We start from the raw sequence: 24,748 nt of genomic DNA, 5'->3' as shown, positions 1-24,748 counted from the left end.
TTTTGACTTCTACTTTGTAATTTGACAATAGGTCAGTTAAATTTGCACCAAAAATTCATATAAGAATGAAACATCTGTCGTGAAATTTGTTTCTAAAACATTGTTTCTTTAATTTTGGTCGAGTTTGGACCGCTTTCAAGTCTGACACTCAACAGCAAGAAATAAAATAAAACTAAATCTTAAGACATTTTTTTTGTAAACAATTGTTAACAATATAGTAATCGTTAAGATAATGATAATGGTGCTACAGGCTCTCAAGTCAAATTATAATCGAAGAACTAAAAAAATATTGCAGAGTAACTACCGAAACATAGAAAATTGACGGAACTTTCAACTTCATTTTTGACTTTGAAACTCAAGTATGGCAAGCGAGCCTCCTCCCCCGCCACCTCCCCCTCAGCAGGCACCACCCCCATCCCCAGCACCCGGCCACACTCCACCAATCAGAGCCCAGCATGATCTAAAGTTTGTTCCCTACAGCCAGGGAGGAATACAACAAGTGCCCAAAAGACCCAGATCACGAAATTCACCCAGATCGCCAAAAAGACGAAGTCCTGCGTCACCAAGAGGAAGGTTGGTATTGTTTTGCTTAAATAAATTGTAGTATTGAATGCATTTTTTTATCCAAATACGAAAAATGACGCAAAGAGATAAAGTAACTATAGTTTTTTTTTTGTTATTTGGGTACATGTTTCTCAAGATGGTGATTTTCAATACCCGCCCTCATCTTCTCAATTTGTTATTATAGCAGCCCTATTTTTGGCAATCCAAGAACTGAATTGGAATGATGCTCTGTCTTTTTTTTACGACTCGAGGAGGAGTAATGACGATTTTTTTATTTTAACCGGTGAAATCCATTTTTAGAGGGATATGTTTTAGAAGAAGTCAAATGCCGCGCGTGAAAAGAGAGCAGAGAGATAATTTAGCGTGCTTTTTTCTAGCATCATATTCGAGCTAGATAACGGCCTAAACTCGAATCACGAGAAAATATAAAAGAATAATATTTGTTCAAGAACTAATTATGTATGTTTATAACGATAAGCTATTTTCCGATCATACAAAACTGTGCACAGTTATATCGGCTAACACACAACGTTGAACAACCTTGCGTTAAATTAGGATGCACTGACAGCCAAAATTCAGCTCATGAGTGACGTAATCTGACCTCGTTATGGATTAAAAACTCAACTATTCAATGCGTTTTGTTATTCTAATGATTTTATATTCCAGCCAACTTACTCTAAATCTGACTGGTTTAGCTAAAAAACCGCTCGCAAACCGCTTGCTGCTCAAGACAAATGAATTAGAATACGGATTTTGCAAAGTAGGGCTCGACATGGTCGGGACTCGAACGACCGATCCTAAGATTCAGAGTAGAGTGCTATACTAACTGCGCTATGGATGCTTGTTTTGTTTCGCATACAACTTAAATGAAACCACTAACATTTGTTGCTGCATACAATTCTCGCTGCAAATAATTCTCGCTGGCTTTTAATTTGTATTCACATCATCCTCCGGCCCGGAAAGTTGAGCATCAAAAACGGGAAACAGTTCTACAACCGGTGGTAAATATTTACCGGACTTAGCTCTTTTTTGCGGGCCATCATCACCAATGCGAGGTTTTTCGATACTCCCTAAAAAAATGGCCTCCATGGGATGAATCTTCGGCGAGCCAAGCAAGATCTTTTGACATTAAATCAATTGCAGTGGCTGTTGACCTCTTACTGCGGCGATTCAGAGCCGGTACACACTCATCCAACCAACGTTTCCGAATTGAGTCGGCATATGTTTGGGCCCGGACGTACAGCTTTCTGTGATCAAAGTTCTCACTTTCGTCTAATGAAGGCACCATACTAGAGTGGATCCCAATAAGAAAATGATTCCGACAAATTGCGTCAGTTTCTGATTGATCATTGCTAACAGAAGTAAGCGGCCGGCTGTTGAGTGTCGTCTCAACTAGACAGATTGTTGTCTGAAGCTGTCGTCAGTCAATCGGCAGCTACCAAGACTATAGTAGACCTTCCTTCTGACACTCAGTCCCGTTCGTTCCCACGAACCACAAAGATACTTTTCTGTGACATTTTGCTTGCAATCGTTCTCTGATTTAAAACTTAAAAGCAAGCTGACAACTCCTTCTAGGCACCAGTAAAGTTTGTTCCGTTGTCTGACCATAAAACTTGCGGTGTCCCTCATCGTGAGATGAATCATTCTGTCCCCATAACCCAGGAGCTGGTATCCATACAATTTTCGACCTGAGTGATGGCTGCTCGAGTTGTAAGGCACGTGAAAGGAAACCTCCCAGCGCTTCTCAGTTGAACGCTCGACAGCGACATAGAACAGGCCGAAATATTCGATCCCTGAATTGTAGAGAAGAGTATTACCATAGAACAGACGCTCGACTAGTGGATCGGCCATCACTGGCTTCACTGTGTCTACACTCTGCTTACGACATAAAATACAATTGTGCTTGAATGACCTCACAGTGGGACAAAGACTGATGATAGCGAAACGGCGCTGGATGAAAGCTCGTAAGAAGTCAACATCTTCTAGATGATTTTGCTGGTGTTTCTTCCAAAGGAACAATCTGAATGCCGGATGACGGCTGTCTAAAATAATTGGGTGTTTGAGATCATTGTCCGCCTCAACAAAAAGTTTCAATCAGCCAATTCATCCAATCGAGGCATTTGGGCCAATGAATGACATGAATGGTGCTTTTTGTTTATTTGTTTACCACCAAAAAGTAGTCTTTTTCTCAATTTAGAAAGATTTTGACTGCATGTGAAATTGAAGTTTAGCCTCAGCTACTCGAAGTTCATCAGGATTGCAAATAATGCCATCTGGTGTACGATATGAAGCATGTTCATGGAGTATACAGAGGAGATTGGTGGTAATTCCGACTAGTTTGTTGAACGAACTGTACTTTTTAAAGACACATATTTTTTCAGATTGCAAGGCATTGACGGCAAACGCCACTTCAGGCGAAGTTAAATCTTCGTGCAAATCGTATGAGGTATTACATCTTTGATGCTTATGCTGGGTTGAAAAAGGAAGTGAGAAGTCAACAAAAAGCTCGGTCCTGTTAACCAACTGTTTTTTTTATATCTTCAGCTGACATGTATCTCGTTCCGCAATCTGCAGGGTTGTCTGCAGTTGACAAATGGAACCATTGATTGACTGTTGTCGACTCTAGAATTTCAGAAACTCTGTTAGCAAAAAGTATTGGTGGCTTATCAAGTGAACCCAGTCAATCTAGAACAGTGGTGCCTTAGTCAACATAATGAATCTGCTCAATTTATATGTTAGGGCATTAGTTATGTCAACTTTCAACTGTGTCGCCAGGAGGGTGGCCTGTAATTCTAGTTTGTGAACTGTTAAAATATTCATGGGGGCAACTCTCGCTTATCTCAGAACAAAAGCAAGATCGGTACGTTATATATTTCCTGATTTTACTTTGGCACTGAGGATCGCAACTGAACTAAAGACATCCTGAGAGCTGTCTCTGAAAACATGAAGCTCCAACTAATCGAAAACGCCTGAGAAGAAAGTTCTACGGATAGTTAAGTTGCTCAATTTAGGCAGATCTGAACTCCAGACCTTGAACCTATTCATCATTTCAAAGTGCAGAGTGTTATCCCAGTTTCGGCTACTCAGTCTTCAGATGTCCTTCAACAACAGTTGAGCAGTAATCGTGGGCGGCGGGGCCAATCCGATGGGGTCAAAGACTTTTGATACTAGAATGAGCACTAAGCGTTGCGTAACTTTGTTGCTTTCGTCGCACTCCGTGTCTCGAATAATGACTAAGGTATCCTTTCGATGGTCCCATTTCAGAACCAAAACATATTAAGAAGTTTCTTCATCAGAAACTAGGATTACTTTAGACTGGGATAATTGGTCATTGTTTTCAATTTCATGAAGCAAGTATGTGTGTTACTTATAGAATTTGTAAAAATGAATCCTCCTAATTTCAATAACACAACTAAATTTTTGGCTCTACTTATTGCTCCGTGTGGTGCATCTAGAGAATCCAAATAGTCGTCCATATAGATCTTATCTAATACTACGTCCATATTTCCCCGATGAGCAGCGTTGGGTAATTTACGAATGTTGTTTTTTTGCTGTTTTCTGAAGAGCAAATTTCGCGCAAGTTGGCGAACCCAACGCACAAAATATATGTCGGCTGTATTGGTATACCATCACTTCTGATGATGGGTCCCCCAACTTCAAAAACCTGAGGCAGGGCTGATCGGCAATTGGAACAACCACTTGAAGCAACATGCCTTCGATATTGGCGGAGACGGCCAAAAACGGATGAGATTATGAATGAGACGCTGCAGCAGGTCAAGGCCAGTCAGTAAAAAAATTTTTACTGAATCTCCGTAGAATTTTGCAGGTCGTTTAATGCATTTCTAAAACTTTCAGGTTTATTTGGATTTATTACAGGGTGATGTGGGAAATACGAGCTACTCCGAGTTGGTAGTTAATTCTTACAACTAATTGTCACTGACGGTGAAGACTGTGTAATTGGAGCATTTTCAGCTTTATTTACTTTCTTTTGGTTGTTTCTAGGGAAGATACGATCAGCTCCGTGTAGCAATGAATGTTCTGAAATAGTGCAACCAGACTGTTTAATTTTTTGGGGGGGGGGGGTTGGGGCAATTTCTAAACTGATATGAATTTTTCAAGCAGGAGAAGCAGCGCTTTTTCTCAGCAACAATTCTAGTTCTTCGTGTTGGGTTCTCGCTTGTAAAATCCGGACATCGCCACAAAGGATGATTAGCCTAACAATGAAGGCCAGTCAGTAAAAAAATTTTTACTGAATCTCCGTAGAATTTTGCAGGTCGTTTAATGCATTTCTAAAACTTTCAGGTTTATTTGGATTTATTACAGGGTGATGTGGGAAATACCACTCACGCTTGAATCGTTGACTGGGATATTTTGGGTTTTCTATCCGAAAACCTAGCCTTTTTTGACATCATCACCTCTGTTTCTTGAAAATTTAGACCGAAGTTCTTCGTCTTTAGAAAGCTCTTTTTCGAGCGACTTTATCTGCAGGAGTGCTGAGTAATAGTTCCTTGGTAAGTCGAGGTTGTCATTAGCCCAGAGCTTTCCAACTTGGTGTCTTTGACCATCGTGCATTGTGGTTTTCTCTAAGATTTGACTTCAATTCGTACCAGGTTCTTAACTGTTCTAATAAATCTTGTTCTGGCTCAATAATAGCTTTGAAGCAGGACGAAAAGCAATTAGAGTTTGAAGGCAGTGAACCTCTCAACACCCATTCTATTGGTAGACGGACGGCAACGGGACTGCATTTTGATTCACTTTCAACATACTCAATCGGGCGGGTGGCGTGGTACCCGTCCGGGCCTAGAATCATTTCGATATTCGAATAGCTATACTGAACGAAATCCAGAACACTCAAATACGGGTACGTTTCTTGCAACTGAAGAACTGTTTTCGGCTATATGTTATACTGTGACGCCTGTCAAAAGAGTATTAATTGTCTGCTGAGTGTTTGTCCCGCCAGCCATTAAACTCAATTATTTACCTTTAAACTTAAGATCTTCGAAATCCATGAATGATTGCATGCTGGATCACATAGCGCAAAACTTTTGTTTTCTCATCAGTGGTGCTAATTAATTCAACCCCTTTCACTAGCAGAAGACCTTTTACGTCCAACTCTGAGGGAAAGGAGGACGAGCTACTCCGAGTTGGTAGTTAATTCTTACAACTAATTGTCACTGACGGTGACGAATGTGTAATTGGAGCATTTTCAGCTTTATTTACTTTCTTTTGGTTATTTCTAGTGAAGATACGATCAGCTCCGTGTAGCAATGAAAGTTCTGAAATAGTGCAACCAGACTGTTTAATTTTTTTTTGGGGGGGGGGGGGGTTGGGGCAATTTCTAAACTGATATGAATTTTTCAAGCAGGAGAAGCAGCGCTTTTTCTCAGCAACAAATCTAGTTCTTCGTGTTGGGTTCTCGCTTGTAAAATCCGGACATCGCCACAAAGGATGATTAGCCTAACAATGAAGGAAAGGTTCATCTTTAATGGGTCTTGGAGTTTGGTTCTTGGTTTTCGTGTCAGTTAGTTTTGAACCAGATGCAACAAAAATTTGAAGTAGTATTTTTTTTTGACAAAAAAGGCGGCCCTTCAGGTATGGTTTTCAACTTGGCTTTTTTCATGCGCTCATGAATGCCAGACTTCGTCTGCAGCCATTCATTGAGTTCCAGCAATGTTCGACAGTCCCATTGGTTCCTCACAATATGTGTGAGCACCTAGATTCCTTAAGATTTGGCGGCACCTTATCCACGGCTTGATTTACTAAAGACGAGTTTTGAACATCAGAATCATACGACAGTGAACGAAACATGCCAACCACACTGGAAATCACCGACGCATAGGCAGTAATCTTTTCGGTATTATGCATCTGTAGTGGGGGGATTGCTCGATCCAGATGAGCACCAACAATGGCGTGCGGTTGATTGATTTTTTTTCCAAGATTTTCATTGCGTCATTGTATAGAGCTCGTGTATACGCGATCTGTTCTATAGACTTCTTGGCTTTTCTGGTAAAAATCTTTCAAATAATTGAACATGGCAGCATCTGAGATAATCTGGGAATCAATTGCACGTCTGAACTGTCCTATCTATTCGCGCCACATAAGTGGGTCTTCAGTTTAGTGGAAAAGTTCCATTTAGGCAAGGGATGGAGATGACTAGAAGTTAGCGCGTCGGCCAAATCTTTCGCATTGAGTGACTGATTCGTTTGAGGTATTTGTGCTGCGGGGAGTGTCATTACAGCGTTCGTTGGGTAAATGGTCATCGTGGGTTTCTGAAAAAGAAGCATTGGATCTGTATAATGTTGCAAAGGCGCCGACACTGTTTTATTGGGCTGAGTTACCACCGTAGCTGTTGAAAAATTGTTTCGTGATGAAAAGTCGTACCACCGCTCGAAAATGATACCTTAGGTTGTCTCATATTTGTGTTTGGCATTTGTTGTGCTGTCACCCGGGAAAATCACTGGGCTACAGTATCTAATGTTGGCATATGACAACGCGTTAAATTTGGAAGGAAGTGCCTGGCATTGCGTAATAATTTTTTCGATTGTTCCGAATTCGGTTATGTCTAATTTGAACATGTGCATATTGATATTGAGTTGAAGGATTTGCTTAGGACAACTCTTGAGCTGTTTGTATTTGCAAGGAGGTTTTGATCACTACCCTGATTCACTAAACTGCGATCGTTCCTATTTGGAATTAGCATCACATTGTTGTTTACAACCGCTGCTTGAGTCTGCTGTTGGTCAGAGTTATTGTGATTGGTATCATTTGAAGTCAGATTCAATACTTCACCCTAGGCAGAAAGGCTGATAAGTCTAACGACCTCGTCGGTCAGGTTAACAGTTACTTGAATGTTTTGACTACCTGTTTTGACTAGCTGATTATCCTTTTTTCTCAAAGAAATGACGTCCGAAACCCCCCATCGAAGAGTGCGAACAAAGCCACTATTTGTGCTAGCCAGTTGTGATTCATTATGGAAACCTCTTAATTGGGCTCAAGGGATTTGAGTAATGTTTGTCGGGGATGGACCGTTCTGCACTTCATTATGTTTCTTTCAATTTTATGTAATCTCTCGATGTACCAAGAAGTGGATTGATGTCCATCTGTGGAGCAGCAATGCTTTGATTAGAAGCGCCTAAGTTTCGTGGTTCCTCTGAAGACTTTGTTGTGATCGCGGCAGAAAAAGTGTTTTTGGGGTTGCATTGTTTGCCCAATCAGTTAAACGCTCAACAGTGTCGATATGATTTGACTTTAGTTGCTCGTCAAGTTCATGACCTAGGTGTTTGTCCGAGGACTCAATCTTCTCGAGTTTTTTCACTTTAGCTTCAAAGAGTCTTTCTGTTTTCTTCGCTAATTGTGTTCATTTTTATTTGATGCTTTTGTTGATCCGGTTTTTTATCCTCATTTTACTATTTCAGACTCTTCTCGCGTAAGTTTTGCTATTAGGCGTCTCCGTTTTGATGCCATCAAATTCGTCTTTGTACCTCTACTCGACGCTTTCCTCTGAGATTTGCTGGTACTTTGGTTTCCTTTGAGTGACTCAATGCATTGGGGTGCCCTTATTACATACATATCAGGTGTTTTGCTAGCTTCTTTCAACCAGAGTTTCAGGTTCTCAGTGATTTGTACTTTGTTAGGTTGTCGGGCTGCTAACTTCATCAACTGATCATTTTTAGATTTTGCTGTAGAGAAAAGTCTTTGGCCTTGCCTATCATGATTTGGAATCGTTTTTTTTTCGTGCTGAGCTTTCTATAGCTTCATTTATGCCTCTGTAAACATAGTTCACGTCTAGTTCGGCTTTATATCTCGCTTCTATCAATTTCGTTATTTGGGTTTCCATCCCTAGAACTGCTTTAAAATTGAACTTCAATTAGACTGAATAAACATGTGCTAAGCAAATTTAGATTACAATTTTAAATATTGGGATTACAAGTAAAGGGATATTGGTGTTTCGAAGCGAGCGGGACGTAAGCGACGTATTGCATTTGTGAGACAAGGTTTTATGATCCGCGGGGAAGGCCGAAGGGCTCAATACAACAGCACCGCCGCTAACCAGTAGGAAACGACTGCCAAGCTAACGCCTTGCACTTAAACTTGCCACAGCTCGGGAGTAGAATCGTCCAAGAAAGCAGCCGACCTGTTAGCACCAGCTTTTTGACGTCGTTGGTTCAGTCTCTTCTGGCGCGTTTTCTTAATGAGACGGTCAAGGTCGAAGCTATAGAACCTACAGTTGTTAGGAAGTTGACCTCACAAGAGAAAGGTGGTTGCATTTATGTGTAGTCGTGACAACTGCCGGGACCTTTGCTTTGCGTTTTGAAAGCAATTCTTTCAAAAAGTGGACTACAACAAAATCTGTCTGCTTAGGTGCTGCAACGATGTCGGGATTCATTGCCGGAGGCAATTCACTATTGCGCTTCTTTTGTTCTTGAACAGATTAAGCTCCCCAATCAACTCATTTGCAGATAGTGGGTTAAGACTGTTGTTGGGATTAGGCGTTAAAATATTATTTTTGGCGTCGCGCCAAATATTAATTTTGTCTGCGTGTGGGTACTCAACGCTTAACTTTTACTGCACAGTTCTCCTTCGATTGAAAGCTTTTAAAGCTCAAGCCAAGTTCGGCTATGAAACTTTGTACGTGACAAGAGTACTGAGGTTCACGCAAATTACTTATCGTTCAACTAAGGGAGCTAGCACCAACAATAAAACATTTAATTTTTTTTACTGGTCAAACAAAGTCATTTAGACCTGATTATCAATATTTTTCGTAAAGTGATCGCAAAAAAACTTTCGGCTGATTGGACAATTAATAAAAGTTCGGCTTATTGAGCGCTAGAGAAAACTTCGGCAAATTGAACTGGAAAAAAGTCTTTTGCTAATTGCAAACTAGAATAAGGCTAACTGAACACACAAAACATATTCGGCTAATTGTGCATCAAAAAATTTTCGGCTAAGTGTTCATCCAAAGAAAAGGTTGGCTAATTGAATACCCAAATTTTAAAGGCTTTTCGAGCATCCAAAAATTTTCGGCTAATTGAACACAATAATTTTTCGGCTAATTTAGCATCAACAAATTTTTCCGCTAATTGAACACCCAAGAAATTTCGGCTTATTGAGCACCCAAGTTCTTCGGCTAATTGAGCACCCAAGTAATTTGGCTAATTGAGCACCCAAGTTATTCAGCTAATTGAGCACCCAAATCATTGGGTTAATTGAGCACCCAAGTTATTCGGCTAAATGAGCACCCAAGTTATTCGGCTGATTGATTATCCAATTAGTTCGGCTAATTGATCAACCAAGAAGTTTCGGCTGATTGAGCGTCCAAAGTTTTTCGGCTAATTGAGCACCCAAGTTATTCGGCTAAATGAGCACCCAAGTTATTCGGCTGATTGAGTACACAAGATATTCGGCTAAGGAAACCTAAATTGGGGGCTCACCCACCAGTGGGCCTATTAGTAGCACCAAATAGATTAAGTATACTCTGTTTAAAAGTCTGAAGTCTAAAGTTTTGCTTACAGCTTCTTTTCTACGCGTCTGTGAGTCGGTTAGTGTGCAGGTCTGATTGGTCGGATGGCCCAATCAGACCTGCACACTAATCCAGTGTATGCCAGAAGACCAATAACAGTCACTAACCCAGCTTGACTGTCTGCCGGAAGTTCCGATATTTGTCACTAACCCAGCCTCTGTTTGCCAAATGATAAAAAGTAGTCACTGATCCAGCCTCTGTGTGCCAAAAAAACCAATAGTAGTCACTGACGCAGCCTCTGTCTGCCAGAAGTGCCGATATTTGTCACTGACCCACCCTCTGTCTGCCAGAAGTACCGATTGTAGTCACTGACCCAGGCTCTTTGTGCCAGAAGTGTTCATTGTTGTCACTGAGCCAGCCTCTGTGCGTCAGGAGTTAACAAAGAGCTGACGATGTAATCATTAGCACGATTACTTTCACTCGGTGGTCCAATATATTCGAGCTAGATAACGGCCTTAACTCGAATCACGAGAAAACATAAAATATTAATCTTTATTCAAGATATTACTAGGTAGTTTTAACGATAGGCTATTGACCGATCACAACAAATTGTGCACACTTATCTCGGCTGACACACAACGTTGAACAATCTTAAGCTAAGTTAAGATGCACTGAGGGCCAAAAAGGTAGAAAAAACTTGTTAAATTTTTGCAAGCCAATAGATGTCAATTCAAATCATGAATGACGTAATCTGACCTTGCTACTGCTTAAATACTAAACCATTCAAAGCGTTTTGTTATTCTAATTGCTCTATGTATTAGTCAACGTACTCTAAATTGGGCTGGTTTAGTTCAAAACAGCTCTCAAACGGTTCATTGTTGAAAGCACTTGTATTAGAATACGGAATTTGCATCGTAGGGTTTGACGTGATTGGGGTTCGATCAACTGATCCTTAAATTGAGAGTACAGTGCTATGCTAACTGCGCTACGAGTGCTCGTTTTGTTACGCATACAACTTAATTAAAATCACTTACACTTTTTGCTGCATACATTTCTCGCTGCATATAATTCCCGCTGGCTTTTAATTTGTATTCTCATCATCTCATCATCCTCCCGCCCAGAAAATTCTGCACCAAAAACGGGAACTAGTTTTCCAACCAGTATTACATACTTACCGGACTTAGCTCTTTTTTCAGCGGAGCAAGCAGCGCCATCGTCACCAATGCGAGGTTTTTTGATACTCCCTAAAAAAATAACCTCCAAGGGATGAATCTTCGGCGAGCCATACAAGATCTCCTGACATTAAATCCATTGCAGCGGCTGTTGACCACTTACTGCGGCGATTCACAGCCGGTACACACTCATCCAACCATCGTTTCCAAATTGAGTCGACATATGATTGGGCCCGGACATACAGCTTTCTGTGATCAAAGTTGTCACTTTCGTCTAATGGAGGCACCATACTAGAGCGTAAACCGAGAAAAAATGATTTCAAAAAATTGCGTCAGTTTCTGATAGATCATTGCTAACAGAAGTAAGCGGCCGGTTGTTGAGTGTCTCTAAATATTCTCAACTACATTTGTGGCTGCATACAGTTCTTGCTGCGTACAATTCTCACTGCATACAATTCTCGCTGCCTTTTAATTTGTATTCACAACACATCATTTTGAGAGAGAGAGAAAAGTAGATGCAAAAACATTTTGCTAAAGGAGCGCATTTTTTGTACACGACCGGCCTTTACAAAGGATTTTCATTTTTTTAAAAAAAATTGTTCGAAATGTTTTTACAGATAAAATAACGAATAATTGTTCGCTTGGAAGAAATTTCGACCAATTAGAGCATAAATTAAATTTTTAGGATAAATTCAGAACTATTTGACCTCTTTTCGCTATTTTATAAGCTTTTTAATGGTTGCTATATTAATTTTGAAGTTCCTACGGTCTATGGTGGGCTCCTTGACTGCGGATAGTCTGTCGCGTGGCTTTGGTGAACTTTGATTCCTTTCAAGTCATTTTTTTGGTTTTGTTGAAGAGAATTTATTTAATTGTGGAACATTTATTTCTGCTTTAGTCTGTTTTTTGATGTCATCCTTATGTTTTCAGGTTCTTTTTAGAACAGTTGTTCCTTAACAGTTTTTCGATTAGATTTGTTTTTGAGCTGTTGAATGAAAACTAAAACATGAGGTTGTATTGAAAGAAATGATACAGTTTTATGTTTTATTTAGCCGTTTTGCCTTTCAGGGTTTTCTGGGTGTCTCTTCGTGTAGTCAGGATTTCGTTGTGTTTCAGTCACTGGTTGAAAACTGATGATAGTTTTGTTTTTCTTGAAAAATGATTCAGATGTCGCAAATTGTACCAAATATTTATTCAAAGAATATTGGTTCTGTATTGCTTCGGACCCCCAGTTCAGTGGGTAATTAAAATTTGCACCCCCGGTGCACGTGGCATTTATTACGTAATAAACTGCTACATAACATTTTTGTCCCGGGGAGACTCAAAGAGAATCGACCCAGAAATTCAACCAGTTCCTGAATTTTTGTCTTTTCTCCTTTTTTATTTTCTCCTTTTTCTTGGCACTCAATTTTTTATTGTGTTTTCTGCTAAGTGGTCAGTCCATATTTGAACAGGTTTAGCCTCAAACTCATACGAAGTCCATCGAGTTTAAAGAGTAAGAGTTTGGTTGCCAAAAATTTATGGCCCCCGATTATAATTTATGTGTTGTCATATAGCACATTACTATGTAAAAAAGAGCACGTGAGTCTGAGGTGTAACAGTTATATTCCCACTAACCCAAAAAATGATTTCTGAATTTAAAACCTTGTCCTTCATTTCGTCTTTTTGTCCTCCTTTTCAAACTGAAAAATTTAATGTCTTAATTAGGTTATTAATGATATTTAATGATATCAGAGTCTTCCGGCTACGCTTCTTTGCAAGATGTTTTCACACATTTTTCCAAGACTTCCAAAACAAGATAACAAGTAACCCCCAGTGACCTTAGAGTTTAATTATAATCTGTAAGCTGGCTTTTTTGTAGAAATTCAATTGCTGGGGATGCTGAATTTGCTTGGAATACCACAGCTCAAACTAAAAAAAATAATTTCCTGTGTGTTTTTGTGCGCACAATGGTGTAATTCTGCAAATTTTTCGAGCTTTTGAGAGTTTTAGAATTTTGTTAGAATATCTTAATTTTATTATTATTATTATTATTTGTGCTACCTGTTTGGCAATGGTATCTTAAACACATACAGCAATAGTGAATTTTCTGTATTTTTTAAAATATTTTCTTATAATTTTTTTCTCCTTTTTTTACAGGGGCCAGTAAAATTTTTCCAGAGCATGAAAACACTAAGTTACAGTATACTAAGTTACACTAAGCGGCTTTATATCTCGGCTTTATATCTCGCTTCTATCAATTTTGTTATTTGGGTTTCCATCCCTAGAACTGCTTTAAAATTGAACTTTAATTAGACTGAATAAACATGTGCTAAGCAAATTTAGATTACAATTTTAAATATTGGGATTACAAGTAAAGGGATATTGGTGTTTCGAAGCGCGCGGGACGTAAGCGACGTATTGCATTTGTGAGACAAGGTTTTATGATCCGCGGGGAAGGCCGAAGGGCTCAATACAACAGCACCGCCGCTAACCAGTAGGAAACGACTGCCAAGCTAACGCCTTGCACTTAAACTTGCCACAGCTCGGGAGTAGAATCGTCCAAGAAAGCAGCCGACCTGTTAGCACCAGCTTTTTGACGTCGTTGGTTCAGTCTCTTCTGGCGCGTTTTCTTAATGAGACGGTCAAGGTCGAAGCTATAGAACCTACAGTTGTTAGGAAGTTGACCTCACAAGAGAAAGGTGGTTGCATTTATGTGTAGTCGTGACAACTGCCGGGACCTTTGCTTTGCGTTTTGAAAGCAATTCTTTCAAAAAGTGGACTACAACAAAATCTTTCTGCATAGGTGCTGCAACGATGTCGGGATTCATTGCCGGAGGCAATTCACTATTGCGCTTCTTTTGTTCTTGAACAGATTAAGCTCCCCAATCAACTCATTTGCAGATAGTGGGTTAAGACTGTTGTTGGGATTAGGCGTTAAAATAATATTTTTGGCGTCGCGCCAAATATTAATTTTGTCTGCGTGTGGGTACTCAACGCTTAACTTTTACTGCACAGTTCTCCTTCGATTGAAAACTTTTAAAGCTCAAGCCAAGTTCGGCTATGAAACTTTGTACGTGACAAGAGTACTGAGGTTCACGCAAATTACTTATCGTTCAACTAAGGGAGCTAGCACCAACAATAAAACATTTAATTTTTTTTACTGGTCAAACAAAGTCATTTAGACCTGATTATCAATATTTTTCGTAAAGTGATCGCAAAAAAACTTTCGGCTGATTGGACAATTAATAAAAGTTCGGCTTATTGAGCGCTAGAGAAAACTTCGGCAAATTGAACTGGAAAAAAGTCTTTTGCTAATTGCAAACTAGAATAAGGCTAATTGAACACACAAAACATATTCGGCTAATTGTGCATCAAAAAATTTTCGGCTAAGTGTGCATCCAAAGAAAAGGTTGGCTAATTGAATACCCAAATTTTAAAGGCTTTTCGAGCATCCAAAAATTTTCGGCTAATTGAACACAATAATTTTTCGGCTAATTTAGCATCAACAAATTTTTCCGCTAATTGAACACCCAAGAAATTTCGGCTTATTGAGCACCCAAGTTATTCAGCTAATTGAGCACCCAAATCATTGGGTTAATTGAGCACCCAAGTTATTCGGCAAAATGAGCACCCAAGTTATTCGGCTGATTGATTATCCAATTAGTTCGGCTAATTGATCAACCAAGAAGTTTCGGCTGATTGAGCGTCCAAAGTTTTTCGGCTAATTGAGCACCCAAGTTATTCGGCTAAATGAGCACCCAAGTTATTCGGCTGATTGAGTACACAAGATATTCGGCTAAGGAAACCTAAATTGGGGGCTCACCCACCAGTGGGCCTATTAGTAGCACCAAATAGATTAAGTATACTCTGTTTAAAAGTCTGAAGTCTAAAGTTTTGCTTACAGCTTCTTTTCTACGCGTCTGTGAGTCGGATGGCCCAATCAGACCTGCACACTAATCCAGTGTATGCCAGAAGACCAATAACAGTCACTAACCCAGCTTAACTGTGCCAAAAGTCCCAATAGCCGTCAGTGACACAGCCTCTGTGTGCCAGAAGACCAATAGAAGTCAGTAGCCCACCCTCTGTCTGCCAGAAGTTCCGATATTAGTCACTAACCCAGCCTCTGTTTGCCAAATGATAAAAAGTAGTCACTGATCCAGCCTCTGTGTGCCAAAAAAACCAATAGTAGTCACTGACGCAGCCTCTGTCTGCCAGAAGTGCCGATATTTGTCACTGACCCACCCTCTGTCTGCCAGAAGTACCGATTGTAGTCACTGACCCAGGCTCTTTGTGCCAGAAGTGTTCGTTGTTGTCACTGAGCCAGCCTCTGTGCGTCAGGAGTTAACAAAGAGCTGACGATGTAATCATTAGCCCGAATACTTTCACTCGGTGGTCCAATATATTCGAGCTAGATAACGGCCTCAACTCGAATCACGAGAAAACATAAAATAATAATCTTTATTCAAGATATTACTAGGTAGTTTTAACGATAGGCTATTGACCGATCACAACAAATTGTGCACAATTATCTCGGCTGACACACAACGTTGAACAATCTTAAGCTAAGTTAAGATGCACTGAGGGCCAAAAAGGTAGAAAAAACTTGTTAAATTTTTGCAAGCCAATAGATGTCAATTCAAATCATGAATGACGTAATCTGACCTTGCTACTGCTTAAATACTAAACCATTCAAAGCGTTTTGTTATTCTAATTGCTCTATGTATTAGTCAACGTACTCTAAATTGGGCTGGTTTAGTTCAAAACCGCTCTCAAACGGTTCATTGTTGAAAGCACTTGTATTAAAATACGGAATTTGCATCGTAGGGTTTGACGTGATTGGGGTTCGAACAACTGATCCTTAAATTGAGAGTACAGTGCTATGCTAACTGCGCTACGAGTGCTCGTTTTGTTACGCATACAACTTAATTAAAATCACTTACACTTTTTGCTGCATACATTTCTCGCTGCATATAATTCCCGCTGGCTTTTAATTTGTATTCTCATCATCTCATCATCCTCCCGCCCAGAAAATTCTGCACCAAAAACGGGAACTAGTTTTACAACCAGTATTACATACTTACCGGACTTAGCTCTTTTTTTCAGCGGAGCAGGCAGCGCCATCGTCACCAATGCGAGGTTTTTTGATACTCCCTAATAAAATAACCTCCAAGGGATGAATCTTCGGCGAGCCATACAAGATCTCCTGATATTAAATCCATTGCAGCGGCTGTTGACCACTTACTGCGGCGATTCACAGCCGGTACACACTCATCCAACCACCGTTTCCAAATTGAGTCGACATATGATTGGGCCCGGACATACAGCTTTCTGTGATCAAAGTTGTCACTTTCGTCTAATGGAGGCACCATACTAGAGGGTAAACCAAGAAAAAATGATTTCAAAAAATTGCGTCAGTTTCTGATTGATCATTGCTAACAGAAGTAAGCGGCCGGTTGTTGAGTGTCTCTAAACATTCTCAACTACATTTGTGGCTGCATACAGTTCTTGCTGCGTACAATTCTCACTGCATACAATTCTCGCCGCCTTTTAATTTGTATTCACAACACATCATTTTGAGAGAGAGAGAAAAGTAGATGCAAAAACATTTTGCTAAAGGAGCCCATTTTTTGCACACGAGCGGCCTTTACAAAGGATTTTCATTTTTTTTAAAATTGTTCGAAATGTTTTTACAGATAAAATAACGAATAATTGTTCGCTTGGAAGAAATTTCGACCAATTAGAGCATAAATTAAATTTTTAGGATAAATTCAGAACTATTTGACCTCTTTTCGCTATTTTATAAGCTTTTTAATGGTTGCTATATTAATTTTGAAGTTCCTACGGTCCTACGGTCTATGGTGGGCTCCTTGACTGCGGATAGTCTGTCGCGTGGCTTTGGTGAACTTTGATTCCTTTCAAGTCAATTTTTTGGTTTTGTTGAAGAGAATTTATTTAATTGTGGAACATTTATTTCTGCTTTAGTCTGTTTTTTGATGTCATCCTTATGTTTTCAGGTTCTTTTTAGAACAGTTGTTCCTTAACAGTTTTTCGATTAGATTTGTTTTTGAGCTGTTGAATGAAAACTAAAACATGAGGTTGTATTGAAAGAAATGATACAGTTTTATGTTTTATTTAGCCGTTTTGCCTTTCAGGGTTTTCTGGGTGTCTCTTCGTGTAGTCAGGATTTCGTTGTGTTTCAGTCACTGGTTGAAAACTGATGATAGTTTTGTTTTTCTTGAAAAATGATTCAGATGTCGCAAATTGTACCAAATATTTATTCAAAGAATATTGGTTCTGTATTGCTTCGGACCCCCAGTTCAGTGGGTAATTAAAATTTGCACCCCCGGTGCACGTGGCATTTATTACGTAATAAAGTGCTACATAACATTTTTGTCCCGGGGAGACTCAAAGAGAATCGACCCAGAAATTCAACCAGTTCCTGAATTTTTGTCTTTTCTCCTTTTTTATTTTCTCCTTTTTCTTGGCACTCAATTTTTTATTGTGTTTTCTGCTAAGTGGTCAGTCCATATTTGAACAGGTTTAGCCTCAAACTCATACGAAGTCCATCGAGTTTAAAGAGTAAGAGTTTGGTTGCCAAAAATTTATGGCCCCCGATTATAATTTATGTGTTGTCATATAGCACATTACTATGTAAAAAAGAGCACGTGAGTCTGAGGTGTAACAGTTATATTCCCACTAACCCAAAAAATGATTTCTGAATTTAAAACCTTGTCCTTCATTTCGTCTTTTTGTCCTCCTTTTCAAACTGAAAAATTTAATGTCTTAATTAGGTTATTAATGATATTTAATGATATCAGAGTCTTCCGGCTACGCTTCTTTGCAAGATGTTTTCACACATTTTTCCAAGACTTCCAAAACAAGATAACAAGTAACCCCCAGTGACCTTAGAGTTTAATTATAATCTGTAAGCTGGCTTTTTTGTAGAAATTCAATTGCTGGGGATGCTGAATTTGCTTGGAATACCACAGCTCAAACTAAAAAAAAATAATTTCCTGTGTGTTTTTGTGCGCACAATGGTGTAATTCTGCAAATTTTTCGAGCTTTTGAGAGTTTTAGAATGTTGTTAGAATATCTTAATTTTATTATTATTATTATTATTTGTGCTACCTGTTTGGCAATGGTATCTTAAACACATACAGCAATAGTGACTTTTCTGTATTTTTTAAAATATTTTCTTATAATTTTTTTCTCCTTTTTTTACAGGGGCCAGTAAAATTTTTCCAGAGCATGAAAACACTAAGTTACAGTATACTAAGTTACACTAAGCTACAGTATAGTAAAACATTAAGTTACGGAATCTGTTACGGAATCTGTTTTTTTCGTGCTGAGCTTTCTATAGCTTCATTTATGCCTCTGTAAACATAGTTCACGTCTAGTTCGGCTTTATATCTCGCTTCTATCAATTTTGTTATTTGGGTTTCCATCCCTAGAACTGCTTTAAAATTGAACTTTAATTAGACTGAATAAACATGTGCTAAGCAAATTTAGATTACAATTTTAAATATTGGGATTACAAGTAAAGGGATATTGGTGTTTCGAAGCGAGCGGGACGTAAGCGACGTATTGCATTTGTGAGACAAGGTTTTATGATCCGCGGGGAAGGCCGAAGGCCGAAAATCTTTGTGTGGAATAAAAATCACAATTTTAGCAACTTTTCATTAAAATTTACAATTTTTCTCTGTTTTTGGAAAAAATTTTATTATTAGCCACAAGAAGTATCTGGGGTTATTATTGTCCTTCGCTTGGTTTTTTATTTTTTCGTCAAGATTTTTGTTTCGACCATAAGACGTCACAATCGCTTCGAATCTGCTTTTTGTTCAATCGTTGATGCAATTTTAACTGAAATGCATGCGTGACGTCATTTTTCACTCTTATTGGAGCGAGTTTTTTTTATTCATTTGCGTGATTAATTTTTTTGGTCAAACATGACTTACCTCTATCGAAAATGACCTCTTCACTTTGAAATTGTTTTTTCTTTACTTTAATTGAATGAGATAAGGTGAAGTGAATGTGTGTCAGTCTAAATGAATGTTATTTGAGAACAGCTATTTGAGGCAGCAAGAACTTATACGGATTCGTAATCAAAATATAACATCTCAGAATTAAACAAAAAGAAACTTCTATTTGGTCTGTTTCTGTTACTTTCTTTTTAAGACTGCAGATCTACGAATCAATTGCGGCCATTTTCTCGCAACCTGCCAGCTATGTTAACCTTTTTTGAATATTTTTTAGTATTAGGGGTTAATGAAACTTTTTTAGGGCTTGAAAATGGGTTACTCGATAGTTTACAGTGACAAGATTGTTTTGAAGAGATTAAAAAACAATCAGCAGAAAATCATTAAAAATTTGTTTTTGACTGATAAATTATAGTAACGAAAAGTTAAATGATAACTTAAAGTTATATAATGTTTGTAAAAAATTAAACAATTTTTCTCATTTTTCAAGCAATTTTTTGTTGGGGCTAGTGAAACTTTCTTTCGTCATTCAAACTAGCTTCTTTTGTTTCTAATTATTGTCTCGTGAAGCGAAATGGTTTGAAGAAATTAATATCAAAAATTTTGAAAAGTTGAACCTTTTTTCGATTTTTTGAAAATATGTTGTTGTTAGGCGCTATTGAAGCTTTTTTACAGTATGTTTTTGGCTTCATGACTGTTTATTCTGAAGAAATAAGCGACAAAAAGTTGAGTGTAAACTTCTCTATTGTTTTAGCTATAATTTCCAAATTAAAAAAAAGTTGGTCGTTCTTGCATCTTTTAGTCTCTACATTTACATACAGTTTGTTGCTGGGCTGTAACGTAATTTTTCTGTTGACATTAGCGTTAATAAATAGTTCTGAAGACTTAAGTATGATGACCTAGAAAAAATTGTGTTTGTCGTTTTTTTTAAGTTTTATGAATAATGTTTTTCAAATTATCAACTCAAGACGTCAATAAAATTTGTTTGAACTTCATGTTGCTTTTGTGTGTAAAATTTGAAATTACGGTTGTGGTTTTGTTGATATTGATTCAATAAGTGTCAGCAACTACTTAGTTTTTTCAAATTTCTTGTTTCGTGTACACTAATTGCTGTTTTACCTGCCTTTGCTTGCCTCTTATGTATCGATCATTGATTTTTGCGAGGTTTCTTGTTATTGCTTTCTGTTGTTTCTGATCGAACAACTTGTTATTCAACACGCTGTCGCCAAAAGAAGACAGTATTGTCGCTTATATTATTTGATTCAATTGCTCTCGAACGAAGTTTGAATCAATTGTTAATTGCTCCCAAACGAAGTTTTTAACAATTATATTGATGCTGTGGTCTTTTTAAAACTATTTATGCTTGACCGGTTTTTTTTAAACCGGGACAAACAGGTGGCACTCGGAGGGCATTAAAACCTCTTAGAGCCCTAAGCTTTACTAAACACTAGGAATGCGCTCCCCCAAAATTGTTTGTAGGAGACTGTTTCATGATGTGAAGGGCGGGTCTTAATTTTAAAAGTTTGATCCCCCTCAACACTCCCACTGTCCAGCCTCCTTCACCTGTTGATTTGAACTCCCTCTCAAATTGTCTTGGCAGCCGTACGCCCCATCGCTTGACGCCCCTCCCCCACATGCACACACACTCCAGTGATCCCCCCTAATACTAGCATCCCTAAGCCTCAACTGGATACTACCGAAGCCAATCGCTCGCTGGTCGTTTGAGAGCAATTTGCTCGACGTTAGTCGGTTATCTATGTTAATCTTTTCTATGAAAAGATTTTGCTTTAACAATTTTGCGCTTTTGTTCTAGATAATTCTGTAATTTCTCCAGTGAGTTTTTCAAGCTTCATTTCTTCATTTTGAAAGACGTCAATTGCTCTCACTCCGAAATGCAATTTTTGCTAATATAAAGTCAATTGTTATTGGTTGATTCTCGAACGTGTTGAAACTTAGTGGTCAAGATGGATGACTTTTACCCTGGAGTCCTGTAGATGTTGTGTTCGAACCCCTACAAGATCCGAATGCAATTCATCCGACGTTAGTCGGTTTATGTTTATCGTTTCATAATTTGTTAAAACGCATTTGTCTACTTGTCTGGCATTATTCAATTGGTCTGCTGGTCAGGTAAATCAATATTTTGTTTCACAATTCTTAGTTCTCAGCTTGGTCAACTTTTTGATTGCATCTTTTTTTACTTCTCAAAGCTAAAGGGAATGTCTCCGATCATTTTGTCTAAACGCTTGACAATTTGTTTCAATTAATTTTGTTTTTATTTTGGTGAGTTCAGTGTTGCTCAGCAATATCCTCTCAATGTTGTTCGGCAAATTTGTCTGAAGAGACTATATGCGTTTATTGAGGTCTCATTTCAACATTACTGGAACCCATTATTAAAAAGACTATGCAAAAAGACAACAAAAATAACAACAAGTATCAACATGTATGATAAACTATGATATTTGCTATACAAGAAAATGAAAGTGGACATGTCACTGACGAGACTAAGTTACAAGCTGACAAAAAAGACAAAGACCAAGTTCAAAAATTTTGAACAAAATAACTCAAAATCATTAGACTATTTAGCTATCAACCGCAGGCACTAAGTAGATTCATTTCTACCTCATTTTTACCGCAAAAAATGGACCTGTCCTCAATATGACTAATACAAAATGAACAACATAAACAGGAAAAAAATTGAATTTGAAATTCTGAGAAAAAGACAACTACAATTATGAGTAAAAACACTTTTTCGAAAGCTATAGACTCGAAGTAATCAAAACATTAGTTAAAACATAAAACCGCTAACCAAATTAATTGTTGTTTCGTTGCAAAGAAGATGGGACCTGTCATTAATGAGAACTAGACGGAAGGATACAGAAATGAGATTAAAAAAGGAACAAAGTTCAAACCCTCTTATTTTTTTTGTAGAAAACATTTGCAAAATTAAAACCGCCATTAGGTTCATTGGGCTTCATTTGAACTCAAATAGAATATGTCATCAAAAACCCTTGGCATGAAATTTGACTGGACTGCAATTGACATGAAGAAACAAAAACAATAAAAATTGGAAAATTTAAAAGGCTCTCAAACACAACTCTCAAATACAACAAACTCTCGCTCTCTTAAATCCTTGATGAAATCAAAACTAGACTTTCTATCTCTATTGCTATTTAAAAAACGTAATTGTTCCAAATCTTTGCTTATTACAATGTTAAACAACAATTTGTTTTAAAAATCTCAAATTAAAAAAAATTACGCTAATGGTGAACAAAATCTTTACAAACATTTCTTACCTCAATAACTCGTCGAAAAGACGAAATTTGAAAAAAACTTCCAAATTCTTAAGAAATTGAAACTTAGATAGTGAATTGAACATCACCTCACTTTCTGTGTATTTTATGTATTAATATTAGTATTATTATTAAATAATATTATGATATATTAATGTAAGATCACTGCCCACGAAAAATTTTTCACATTATCTAGATTTTTTTGAACCTCTGTCAAAAAAGCTTTTAACATCGTTTTTAGTATTTCGGCTGTAAATTCTCTTAGCTTTCGTTTTTGAACCCGTTGAATGGTATTGAATCTTACGCTTTAAACAAAAACTTTTCTTACATCACAAACAAAATTACTGGAAGTGAATGAGTAGAACTATGTTATTTTATAGAGCCAGTGACGAAACTATCCTTAAGTTATATAATTTTAGGAGAAGCCCTCGTCGCCCTCATTCACGTGGTGCACATCGCAGTCGGTCACCCAGTCCCAGGTCAAACAGATCCAAAAGTCCAAGAAGACGATAGAATAGAACTAACGGTTGTTCACAAATTAACAAAGCTTCTAACCCATTTCTTAATATTATTATATGATGGTTTCGTTCTATTCACAGTAAAAGAATCGCTGTTTCCTAGATCTCATCGCCAAATTTAGAGTAAATGAGTAGCTACTTTTTAGCTCAAACTTATGATCTTGACAGTTGTAGAAATTATAACGCAGTGATGATGAAAGTTAGAGTTGAGTTTCATTTCCATTTTAAAATTTTCCTAAAAATTGACTGGGCTATTCAAGACGCAATCTTTAGTTCTGTTTCTTTAGTAAAATTGAACATTTTCTAGATTTTTAGTTTGTTAAAAACTATAGCAAGTCACTTTAGCCAAAGTTTGATTTGATTATTGCTCGCTCTAATGTTTGATTAGCATCACAGCACTTTAACGCTATAGTTTTTATTAAAGCTGAAATTTTTAACTTCTTTTGACTGCAAAAACTAATTCAAAGCTGATTGGCCAGCATTCGTCAAAACACTCAAAATCAGTGAAAATTACAGAAAATGTAGCAAATTTTTATGGCTGAATTGCGCACAATTGTTAGTTTAAAACATTTGCGAGCCAAAAACAGACCTGTTCTGTGAAATTTTAAGGAAAATTTTATACTCATTTCGATGTAACAGGCGAGAGTAAGTTAAAAATGGAGTGATTTTGTCAAACTGAACTGTCATAAATCATGGTGTTCCCCAGTGAACTGTTCTGGGTCATCTATTTTTTATACTTTACGTTAAAAAATTAAACGACAAGAAATACGAAAGATCAGACGATGTTTTGCAGTTTGTCGATGATACAGCAATTGCATGTCACGCTAAAGACAAAAACAATTAAAGGATAAATGATTCCTGAAAAACAATCAGCTGTTATAGTAAAGCTAACAGTATGTGACAAAAACTAGGCTGACATCGAATTTCAATGAAGGAAAAAACAGAAATAATAGTTTTTAGAAAGCATAATCAAGCAACTCTAAATTGCATCCAGTTAAATTCTGACTCTTTTGAACCCAGGAAAATTCCAGCAAATCGGGGGTTACTTTTGATAACGAAATGACTTATCAAAAGCAGCACGACAAAATATCGGCGAAATGTCATCAATAATTAATAATTAGATCAGTATATTTGGTACGTCATGAAATGTTTTCGAACACTAGAGTTATTTTTTTAATAACTTATTTTGTCACACTTGAATTTCAACGCCATTTACAAAACCTACAACCAACATCGGTTAATAGAATCAACGCGCAAGCCCATCAACCAATCAGGGCATAAACGGTCGTTTTCTTAGATCCAAATACAACACTGCACGAGATCTCCGCGTGGAGACAACAATTATTCCCTGGGAGCACCAAATAACAAACATTTTGTGAACGAATTTCTCAATTTCCCAATTAGCCCAATTATCCCAATTAGCTTTTTTCAGATCAAAACACGCTGAAATTTGTTTTTAAACTTTTTCAAAATGATGTGCTGGTTTATTTTTAATTGGTTTTTCTAATTTAGAAGATTGAGATTTAAAGAAATCACAAAATCTTACCCTCTAGAAAACCAACTGTTGCTTTAGTGAACACTTTTTCAATGAAATTTCTCAAGTTTGATCTGGTTAAGGAGCAAAACATTGGACAAATTTAGCGAAATAGTTTTAATTTTTTCTCTTAACTTTTTTTCAAAAAAACTTGTACCTCTTGGTTTTTAAAATAAATCAGTAGTTGACTACTTTCAAGCTATGCGTTCCAGCTATATGCAATGTTAAGTGGTGAACAAAATGTCAACTTAT

General features: G+C 37.7%; 1 protein-coding gene across 3 annotated transcripts; it reads left to right on the top strand.

Moving 5' to 3' along the window:
- LOC142348707 (uncharacterized) lies at positions 1-23,029 on the top strand. 3 transcript variants are annotated; one of them, XM_075400163.1, is made up of 3 exons: positions 1-31; positions 296-573; positions 22,864-23,029. In XM_075400163.1, exons 2-3 carry the CDS (start codon positions 362-364, stop codon positions 22,955-22,957), a joined length of 306 nt encoding a protein of 101 aa, XP_075256278.1. In that variant the 5' UTR covers positions 1-31; positions 296-361; the 3' UTR covers positions 22,958-23,029. The 3 variants fall into 3 exon arrangements, with proteins under 3 accessions (XP_075256278.1, XP_075256276.1, XP_075256275.1); XM_075400161.1 differs by having other exon boundaries at positions 12-31; positions 277-573; XM_075400160.1 differs by lacking the exon at positions 1-31 and having other exon boundaries at positions 55-573.
- The last annotated feature ends 1,719 nt before the right edge of the window (positions 23,030-24,748 follow it).

This window comes from Convolutriloba macropyga, chromosome 10, assembly GCF_964194025.1.
Source record: "Convolutriloba macropyga chromosome 10, txConMacr16.3, whole genome shotgun sequence".
In the NCBI taxonomy this organism is placed as follows: domain Eukaryota; kingdom Metazoa; phylum Xenacoelomorpha; order Acoela; family Convolutidae; genus Convolutriloba; species Convolutriloba macropyga.
This window is presented reverse-complemented; position numbering and strand designations above follow the sequence as displayed.

Coding starts and splice junctions, on each gene's coding strand:
- LOC142348707 (XM_075400163.1), top strand. CDS start 362: ATGGCAAGCGAGCCTCCTCCCCCGCCACCTCCCCCTCAGCAGGCACCA. Junction 574..22,863: donor CCTGCGTCACCAAGAGGAAG/GTTGGTATTGTT, acceptor ATATAATTTTAG/GAGAAGCCCTCGTCGCCCTC.